Genomic DNA, 11318 nt, shown 5'->3' with positions numbered 1-11318 from the left:
TAATGTTTGATCCCAAATAGTTATATAAAAAACTTTGATTATAAAATAACTATAATAAACACTTTTATTATTTAAATAGTAATTCTATTCATAAATTGCTTATAAACTGATTTACAGTGATTTTAAATTGGCTTACCAGAGTAGGCCGCGCGTGTATTCGTGTAAAAAAAGGGGCGCGTGTACTGCAGTGTTAAACAAAGCTTCAAAGACGCAGACATTTCAAAACAATGTTAGAAATGCAAAGAAGCACCTCATACTATTCGTAATGCAAACCAAACATTCGCGGTACGACATTGAAGAACTTACTGCGGGAGCGAGGAATGTTCGAAAAGGAAATTTAAGAAGTTTCATCGAGCAACGAAATAGACCATTAAGCAAGATTATTAAAGAAAAATAAAAGTAATAAAACAAGCCGTGCGTATCGTGTAGAAAAGAGAGGATATGGAGGGCGTGGGAGGGCGGGCCGGGAAGGGATGCGAGGGCTGAAGGCTCAGTCGCTCGTCGACGCTTGGGAGGTCTCCGCGCGCATCCGGCGCTCGGAAACTTTCGACGAGTTCAGTCGCCGCGCACGTTTGAACAAGTGCATGCAAATGCAAAATGTGATAGTTCCCAACTAAACGACTGTAATTAAAAAAGTGTAAAAATGATGCCGATTAAAATAATTTATCGTATCGTACAAGTTGTGATTTTGACTTTGGTTATCCTGTACTTTAACAACATTGTTAGATGTGAAGCCCAGAGTGAGAAAATACCGATCGGTAAGTTTTAAATTAACTTGATTAAGAACTTTTTTATTTAAAGAGAAGGAGATTTTGACTTTGAAAAGGAGCTGATTTTAAACATATGAATTTAGAAAGTGCTTTATTTAAATAATGAAGTGCATTTTATTACTGCTTATTTTAATTCTGCCTTGCATACAAACTTAAAATATATCAAAATTTAATTAGTACTGTATTAAATTCCAAGTAAATATAATATTACTAGCTTTTACCCGCGTGAAATTTAGTTTGTCATATGTCATATATCATCATAGATCGTCATAAATTATAGCCTATATAAACAATAATACTGTAAAGTTTCATCAAAATCCGTTCAGTAGTATTTGCGTGAAAGAGTAACAAACATGTTTACATCCAGACATCCATACAAACTTTCGCATTTATAATATTAGTAAGATATTAGTAAGATAAGATGATTACTGTGCTTTTGATGGTGGTTGGAAAAAAAATTGATACGTCGTTATTATTAATGACCAAGATATTTTTTTGGATTACATTTTAATAACTTTACTAAATATCTTTGATATAAATTACTAGCTAGGCTTACAATTACCGGTTTATAATTTAAGACGCAGTTATTTTAACTGGGTTTAAGAACTATAAAGAATATTGAATTAATCCCAGTCGTACCCCGCCTGCGGTCCTTTTAACTACGAAGTAGGTATTGGTCATACATCGAGGCTACAAAAGGCTCGCAAATAAACTCAGTAATAATGGAGGCCTACTGCGGCCTGGCGGTGCTTACTGAACCCTGCCAGCTAGAAGAGCTACTAAGAAAATTACACCGCATAATTGGCTAACATATAAATGCAGTGAGAGTTTACCAAACCGAAAACTCTAACAACAAACATTATTACTTTATCGCACCCTAAACAAATATAATTTGACTAGTCCTTCACTGAGGTTTTACCCGCTTAATATTTGGCTTGTCATAGCAAATATATTACACATACTTGGGTGCTTTCGGATTTTGGGTTGTATGAGTGCTATGATTCTCTCTCTGTATTATTATTGACCATTCAAATTCTGGCCAATATACATATCCAGACTCAAGCATATATTTTCTATCCCACTCTACCAAAACAATGGTCGGTATTGAAAAAACTTAACATTGCAGTTTAAAATAACTCCCATTTATCAACTGCAAATTTAAGATCGTTTTGGCAAATACATACCTAATTACAAATTAACGATTTACGGATTTATCCTTTATCTAATTTGCTTCAAAGTAAGTTGCATGATTCGAAATTAATGAGAAGCCTTTCTAAGATTTTAATTTACTTGCAATTTAAGTATAAAAAATGAATTAAAACTTGATTTTGTATAACTGTAGAAGACAGTACGGCTACGTTTTTAGTATTCATTTCAATACTACACACTTATGCGAACTTGAAAATAAAAGTCTCGACTCTTGACAGATTGATGGACGGACAATGAAGTGATCCCATAAAGGTTTCTTCTTTGAGGTATGGAACCCTAAAAGGAAAATAAATGTAGACATTTTCTTTCCCTACAATGTTCTGCGCCGCACATTGATGAGTGATGACTGGTGACTACTTACGCGCCAAGTGGCTGACCGCATTAAGATTTCCTAAACGGGACACGTGTACACGAGAAATGGATGGAAAAAGATTAATGAGGCGGAAAAAGTTCTCGCTCCCCATTTGTTTCAGGGATACAGTCTAGTGATTCTATTTACACAATAAGTTTAGTGCTCTCAGCGTCTGCGAGTTTGCTTTGTTATGAAATATCTTAGCTGCAACCGTATGTATGCTGTGCGCCCTGAAATATAACTTGAATTATTTGAGACGACATTTTTATCTACAACGTCCGGAGGAAACCGGATACTCATAGCAAACTTTTGACTTCGGACTTGTATTATAATACGTAAACGTAGCTGGCACTAGTGTGATGATGGCGAAGATGTATGAAGTCGTATAAACTACAGACTTCACAGGCTTTTGTTACTTTTGGATTACAACAGTTAAGTTAAATGCATGCATTGTATAATTATCGCCAGTTCATGAATTATTATTATAATGATATTCTTCGATAAATAAATGAAAATCGCAACTGAAATATTTTTGGAACCAAGTAACGAATCAGTTTCTTTTAGTTATCAAATTACTTGGCTTGTAATGAAAATGAATAAAAAAAAAGTCACAATTTTGAAAAATGTGTGCTACATTTTTCAAAATTGTGACATTTTCTTGTAAGAAAAATAAAATCAACAGAAGTGACAAAACGTGCCGTCTCTGTAGAAATGCCATTTAGATATTTTATTTCAGTTAGGGAAGTGTTGAGAAATCAAGTGTTTAGCTTTATGTAAGAGGATTAACTGGTCTTTTTCTACGGCATTTGCTGTGAAATCTGTCTTCAGTGAAACAATAGAGAAATCCTTGAGAAAAAAAAAGTTAAGCTAGTTTTTATATAAAATTGCATGAATGAACCTATTTACTTCTGAATTAATTTTGATTATTGATATTTTAACTATATTAGTTTTGTGAATAAAATTATGTGACAAAAACAAAACAGAAGGTCCAATGAAAGTTTATATTATTATTGTGGACTTGGTATTATGACATGGTAATTTATTCGTTCAATTCATTAAGTTAGAGTTTGATTCAAACAACAACTCCAAAAACACTTGATTGCGTGGGGACGCCAATAATATTTTTACTTGTCTATAAACGACGTGAGGCGCAAGGCGCAACGAATGGATTTATACCGAATGAAATAAAACATAGGTACGTGATCCAAAGACAATACCAGATGATGAGTTTAGTTGAAGCTACCAAAACTAGCAAGGTTTATAATTCTTATTCTATTTATCTCATTTCACTCTGAAAATGGTACAAAAAGATACATTTTGATCCAGATAAATAATATTTACAAAATGGCTTAGTAAGATGAACATAAGGATGTTGTTTTGTGTATTAAATACTGATAAAATGGTGTCTGCTTGCACTCAGGTTGTAATTACCTACCAGTCAAAAAGTTTATACCTTCGAACCGCAAATACCTAGTACTTATAATTGCGTGTAGTTTTAAATGGATATACGAGGAGGTGATCGTTTCGATATAAAAGTAAAATTACAGTACAACAACCAGAACAATACAACCCCAGATATTATTTCTTAGCAAAACATGTGATAATATTGAGGAAATTCTAACGTAAAACCCTCTACCCTAATGACAAATCTCAAAAAAATTACCCTGTTTATAGAGATAAATTAATTCAACGGCCAAACCCTTTCTTTTGTCCAGTTGGCCTTTAATTTTTCGCATTCATATCCAGAAAATAATTTAAAAAGAGTTCGGAAGCAAGTTTAGTCTTGATGGACAAATATTAAAAACTATTTGTTACTTCAGACTAAACTAATTGTAAGTAATCAGCGATCAGTCAGCGAGGGGGGTACAATATGAGGTCAAGCTACATCTCTATTACTAATCAAAATTATAACACCAGGTTTTCAGAAAATAGTTTCGTCATGTATGCCTCACTATTTAGAGCAAAATGTTATTATGTGGCTCAAAATAAAACACTCTGAGCTTAATCAATACAAAATCACTTTATACACCCTCAAGCTAGTAGGTAAATCTTCTCTATTTTTTTTAACCAACCAACATTTCTACAATGTCATGTGTGCAGGCTTTGGACCCCACTAAGTGCCTTTGTCACTCACAGACTGACTTAGACAGCTTCTTAGAATGCAAGTGTCAAAGCGCTGTGTACAATTAGACGGATACATGTGAAGTGATACGGGGTGTGATTCAAATGTTTGCCACCTCGCATTAATAGAGCAACCTGGAGCAGAGTAATTTTCTATGCCTGGTTATGTAGTGCACCAGTCTAAAGAATAAACGGCAATCTTTATTAAACCCTCAAAAATTATCTGCATTATCCAGTGTCCAATTAATATAACGATTGTGCAGCTATCATCGAAATACTAGCAATAATCCGAATGACATTTTTGAAAATCGTACCTATCTGTGCGTTGGTCAAATGAAATCATGAGTACGAATGCCCAATCTTGATGACGGGTTTGACGGTGTATAGTTGGTCAGCGCTACACACTGGCGCGCAGGACGGAGCGGCTGTCAGGAAACCATACTCGTGGGTGGTGTGTGAATTGAAAACGAACTACTTTTAGATGCAACAATAGCGAGTGTGAACAGACGATAACATTGAAAATTCTTTATGCGCTCAAAGTGTCATCAGTCAAATTGTAATAATGTTTAGCAAATAAATGCTTCTAATAGAGCAAACCTATCAAATAATTCATTGTCTAGCTAGAGGCTGGATGCGTTGGTTGATGCATGCCAAACATGTTCTAGAACAGACTTGCAAGTGACGTTTAGCAGAACTGCTATCATCCAAGAAAAGGAATAAGAAAGCAGTAGTTGAAGGTGAACAACGCGAAATCGGTGACTGATATCAGAAAAGGTCTACAGGAGATCTGACGAGTGTAACAAACATGGTGAGAACAGATGAATTTAGAACAAATGAGATCAATATGAAGACCGGAATTTGGAGAAGATGTGAAGCACGTTCCTTGCTATTTTAATTTCAGTGCTATGGATGGCAGTGTTTATAAGCCTCTTGAAGTGTTTTTGTAATGCGGCTATGTTTATATGTCAAAATATTTTGTTGGTGGCTACACAAAATTGAAGCTTAAACTATATGAGAAGTTTCAAAATGAAACGAAACAACCGTAACAAAATGAACGTTACAGTATTCTGATACAAAATGTTAATTTGTTAGTATCGATAAAATCCAAGCGGAATTTTCGGTGGTCAGAACACTACATTGTGCAAGCCAGCTTTATGTCGACAAGAGTACAATCTGTTTATGAGAACACAAATGCTGATACCATGTTGACGTTTAATGTTCCAGAACGATCACGCTAAATTTCATGATTCCTAAGTTAGACAATTAATAAAATTGTATTTGATTGATTAAGGTACTTTGTGATACCGTACTACCAGTACTGTAGTAATTCTTTTATGGTTAATGTCACTTACATATTCTTTTTCAATTCACATTTTTTTTGTAATTTCTACTGTAAAAATTGTTAAAGTCAAATTTTTCAACACACATTGACCGTTTTCAAAAATTAATAAAACTCCACAAATTCTTTGCTTCACTGATTTTCAGTTTTATAATCTGTCCATAACTTCATAATTCATAACTGAGCAGCCTAAATTAAAAATGCAATTTATAAGAAACAGTTTTACAGTCGTTCCGGTCTATAACATTGTCAAACCAAGCATTTTGAATCAGCAGTTTGCAGTCAAGTGAACATCAAGATTTCAATAGTGATCATTGTGACTCCCATTCAAAAGGCTCAAATATGTAAGCGCGGGAATCTGCATATTCTCGGCTTTAAGAGACTGCACATGCTGATCTATATCACAGTCTTACAAATGCACCGTAGAACATAAAGTTGAAACTTAAAGCTGTTGCTGTAGCGGGAAATACCATCGTAAAATACAAAGGTACTTATAGGTGTATACAGGATAGATTTGAGACATAAATAGGGAGTAAAAGTATTATAAATCTGTCGTATATCGTAGGAACAGCAACACCTCTTGTATTTTTCTTTCAGACTTCTGAAAAAATTCCAAATACAAAATCCTTTCAATGTGGAATATCTAATGGAATTCGACTTATGTTGCACATTGCAGTATGATCGTTCCAAAGGAACTTCATGATGCGAATTTTCTAAGCTTTTATAAATTCTACGTAGGTACTTATATATGAATGTTGCAAAACGAGGGTTATTACTTGAATACTCTTCCGAGGAACCTCCCGTTCTAATGGAACAGTTCACATGAATGTTTTTGTTTTCTACGGCTATTGATAAATGTCAGGGCAAACGGTAATTCTATCTTTGACTATGAGACGGAGATACGAGTAGGTTCTCGAATACAGCCTAATTAGAGTAAGTGTTTTAATATTTTCACTTAAAAATATCAGATTAAGATTGTTACTGACCTCGTTTATATCGCTAAACCCTATTGAATAAGATGAAATTTTTGGAAGTGTTTCATAAGGTTCTAGGAATATTTTTTACGTTTGTGCAAGACAGCGTCTGTCTGATCAACCAGTATTGCTTATTCTTTTGTAAGTTATTAAAAAGACATTATGCTAAGTATTCATATACATCGAGGATAGCCGAAAGCTCACCCGTAAGTTTACTAGTTCTTGGAACACCACCCTAGCGAGCTCATTGAATGAAGGTACATTTTTGTATGCTAGTCTTTTCCCAGTAAATAAGTCGCGCCATGTCGACATTGACAGGCCTCGTTTTCTCCACGATAAAATACTGTGTTATTGCTTCGTCTAGCGTATAAACATTGGCAATCAGCCCTTAGTTGGTTTAGACAGCTTTTTACGTGTCATTAGTTTTCTTAATCCTTTTTCCATAATGCGTTAAGCTACATAGCTAAGGGTGAATATATTTATTTGCAAGGATTACTCCTATTTACAACAGAATAATATGTTTCATAATACAGTCGAGTTCATAAATGAAGACCACACGGGAAAAACAATGAATGTCACCTTTTTTGTGAAACTTACTTTTTAATGCCATCTGTTAGCTTTTTAGGGAAACATTCTATTTCAAAAATTAGAATTGGGTAAAATTGTCGTGGTCAACTGTAATAGTTCAATTTGTGTTTGTTTGTCCATGGCAAGAAAATGGTCCATAATATTATTATGGACCATAACTTAAAACTTATTTAAACAAATTGAGTTTTAGAAGTACAGGCAAAGCATATATCGACGGTCCCTACGTATAGTTCAGTATCTACCAGTTCCGTGATTTGCCGTTTTTGTTTGCAAAACCTTCAGAGCACCCAACAGTTTCGGCTCAGTTAAAAAAACATACAGTTTTTATTCAAATTGAACCTTAAAACGTCAAAAAACAAATCCCGCAACTACAAAATTAGAACGATTTCCGCAGTAAAATTGCATTAGTGGGAGTTAAGAAATTTTACGTTGGACCGCACGCCTTAATCCGCGCGCCCAGCCCCGCAACTGCCACTTTCATCCGCGCAGATCGAGTAAATTGATACGTAATTTATGAAGGAAATAGGTATTATTATGATTTCTGACTTAATTTATTTCAGTCAACATTAAACCAACGGTAAATTAATCAGTTAACTGTAGGCATAACGTAGTTGCGTTGTTTTACTAGGGAAAATTAAAGTTACTATTATAAGTAGGTGGCACTTACTTATTTTTACGTCGGAAAATTCAAGAATCTTCTAGCCGTAACTGCCACTATAAATGTTTTACTTTGGAAAAGTTTGTTTTATGTCTATAAGTTAGTGCCAGTAACGGTGTTTTACGCTGAGAAATTGTATTTTAGCAATATTTGGTGGACACAAAAGTGAAGACAAAACAATATAAAATATGATATACAACACGACTGAAGTATCTAGGGTCATTTATTAGACTCAACGCAACCAAGTTCTTCTCCTATGCTACTTTATAATACATGATATAAGTATAAAATCGTTAAATTTATTTTATTTATTTATTAAGCATATTAAGGCATTCAGAAATAAAGATAAGCAGGTAACACTTACAAACAAAAGTTTAAATTAACTGCATTTAGAATCTACTATTACATGATAATGCTTACATGATATTGCAAACATATACCCGTCAGAAGGATGAGGTATACCCACTAAAAATACCCTGGTGCCCCGTCACTCTCTATAAGTGCTAACTTTGAGATTCCGGACAAAGATCTCCCATCTACACGGCGACAGTTGGGACGAGAGCAACTGGAAGTACACAGCTTTTCCGTACACACACTCACCGTCAGCAGACGGTGGTGGTGGCCTATCTATGCAATGCCTTCCGTGCGGCCTCACGCCCCCGTTACGCTGGCAATTACCGAGGAAGGAAGATAGGAGGCAATCATACTGTCACCTTCCCTGGAGCGAATTAAAATGCACCCGCACTTGGTTCGTAGTCACGCTATCGTACTGCAGCTTCTTGTGGCACCTTGTCTTCTCAGATAGATGTGCTTCATTACCACCCAACTTTTGTTACCGTCCACATAGCTTTGACTATGCTATCCCGCAAGAATATGGTGTGTCGTATGCTCCTAGCCACCGCATTACAGGTAGAAGGATCCGTGCCCAGTCATGGTGCGATCGCTAGAGCAACCTTAAACTTCAGCACGAGTGCGAATAAGGTTCAGCGACCCAACTTAGCCACGGCCCACGGCGAGGTGGTTTATCAACTATTAGACTACAGCACAGTCTAGCGAGTCTCACGTCAAACGGCCTCTCTGTCGTCCTATGGCGGAGCTTTCACCTCGTTCTTCACGCTGCGTTAAAGACGACGATGTAGCCCTGTAGACTTTCTGGGCCTGTTAAGGTCTTAGAAGATGGGCAGCGTTACCCTTTCCTATGAGGGTGATGCCTTAGATGGGACAGAATCATGCTTTTGAGGGTACCAGTATAGAAAGCGTATCTCCATAGCCTTCCGACATGAGAGTTTTCGGACCTCCAAATTAGGGAAGCAGTCATGAAAAAGCAAGCTGTCTTCCATTCGCACGGCGACGGATTGGAAAAAGTGCGAGCTGCCACTGGTTATATACATAAGGTCACCGTATTTGCGCTCACTACTTGGCGCCACTGGTGATTAACAGGATAACTCTTAGATATTTTATCTGGGCCTTAGTTTTGACAGTGGTGTGGGCGTCAAGTGAAGGTGTCAGGGATGCCTTTAAATATATGTGGTCCCTGGCCTAGGGCGACCATAATGCCGTCTGTGGCGACCAGGCAAGCCGCCTCGCTGTGAAAGTTATTTATTTATTTATGAGGATATTCTTGTAATGATGAAACTATCTGCATGACAGATACCTTGAAATATCCATGCCTTGAAAAGGGTTCCATTTAGTACCCAGTTTCAATATTCAATGTTCCACAAGATCGAACTCAAAAAAGAGCCATGTGGATCTTCGTACTCGATGCCATGCTGTTAAACTTGGCCGGCACTATTGATAAAGAAAATTTACCGGTTCTACAAGTATTCTTCAGTCAAAAGACCCCTTAGATAAGGAAGAATCTTAAGGTATTGAGTGCCTCCAAAATGCAACTATCTGGGAAACGAGGCGGGACGCTGTTATGCCTCGTCGAGCAGGACTATGGGCCTAGAGTGAGAGTGTAAGATGTGGTGTCAAAGTAAGACTGATGTCAAGATGTCAGACAACTACGCCGTATCAACCGCTGATGGGATTTATTGAAAGACGTGTATTAGCTGCCGAATGCTTTATTGCACTGATTATAAAAATGTTAGAACTACCAAAGTCCCAAATGTAGGTCAGGCGTAGCTGGCCAAAGTGCATGAATAAAATGCAAGTTAACAATAAATTAATTAGTAATAAAAATGTGCGAGTTGACTCGTACAGAGAGTTACTGTCAATAGTAGCTGAACTTTGTTCCCGTGTACAACTACTTATGTGGCAGTTAATAATTTAAACAAATATATTATTCCGACGTAAAAGTTAGTAAGTACCACTTACGTAATTTGTAATTAGAAACTTTCCGTTGTATAAGTGAGTAAATGACAAATAATACAATTATTGTGATTATTTTTTGATAATTCTTCATGTTTTATAAAATATACCTCATATAAAACTATCATACCAAATTTCATCAATGTATGATAAATAGAACGCGAGCTACAAATGTTTAAACCTTCAAACCGCTCTCCTGTAAAATTGACCGTTTTCAGATACGTTTTTATACGTAGGGACCGTCGATATGTTAACACAGTAATAAGTTGTTTCAAATTCTCACATAAAAGAGTCTAAAATGAAATATAGATTTTCAAACTACCTTTGAAACTGTTTTTCTCTTAATTGTAGTTTTTTGACATTCTTTGCTTTTCCCGTGTGGTCTTCAAATATTGTTAGCGTTTTAACGATCATTATATTCGTAATTCCATACAAACATCAATAAAATGTGATCAATTGCGGTCAAAAAACATGTTGCGGTAGCGCAGTATTGACTACGCTACTGAGCTACTAGTATAAGATCCCGATATAAAACGACCTTCACCGAAATGTTTATTTGATGAAACATATTTTATATTCAAAACATGTTAATAATTATATTGCATAAGGGTTGCCTAATAAATTTCAGTCCAGGATATGATTAATTAATAATTTAAAAAAAATATTTCATCGGTTTGACTATTAAACAAATTCCATACCAATCGAAAGTATGAAGCCCATAGAATATGCAAACGTTAGGTTGCCTATTTTTTTCCAGTCATAACTCTCGGGTTGCCAGGTATAAACAGGTAAATTATTGATAGTAGCATTTTGCACCGGTCTGATAATTTAATCAAAGAAGAACGGTCATTTGTGACCCAGGCCCGACAGAAACGAGACATACCTCAGTTTTTTTGTCATGTCTTAATTAGTTAAATTATATATTTTTTATATTCGAAATCTATGTATAACACCAAAATATTACCCTTTGTTTTTGTTTAGGCGCTATACAAAAACT

At 35.7% G+C, this 11318-nt stretch overlaps 1 protein-coding gene across 1 annotated transcript in view; it reads left to right on the top strand.

Moving 5' to 3' along the window:
- Window positions 1–526: 526 nt before the first annotated feature.
- Window positions 527–11318, top strand: part of LOC135086527 (glutamate receptor 1-like) — a 195187-nt gene continuing 184395 nt past the window's right edge. Inside the window, exon 1 of the mRNA XM_063981262.1 lies at window positions 527–758. Coding sequence (XP_063837332.1) covers window positions 644–758 — 115 coding nt within the window. The 5' untranslated portion in view covers window positions 527–643. The remainder of the gene's footprint in view (window positions 759–11318) is intronic.

Source organism: Ostrinia nubilalis, chromosome Z, assembly GCF_963855985.1.
Source record: "Ostrinia nubilalis chromosome Z, ilOstNubi1.1, whole genome shotgun sequence".
Classification (NCBI taxonomy): Eukaryota; Metazoa; Arthropoda; class Insecta; order Lepidoptera; family Crambidae; genus Ostrinia; species Ostrinia nubilalis.
Note: the sequence above shows the minus strand (reverse complement) of the source record. Positions and strands in the feature narration are given on the sequence as shown.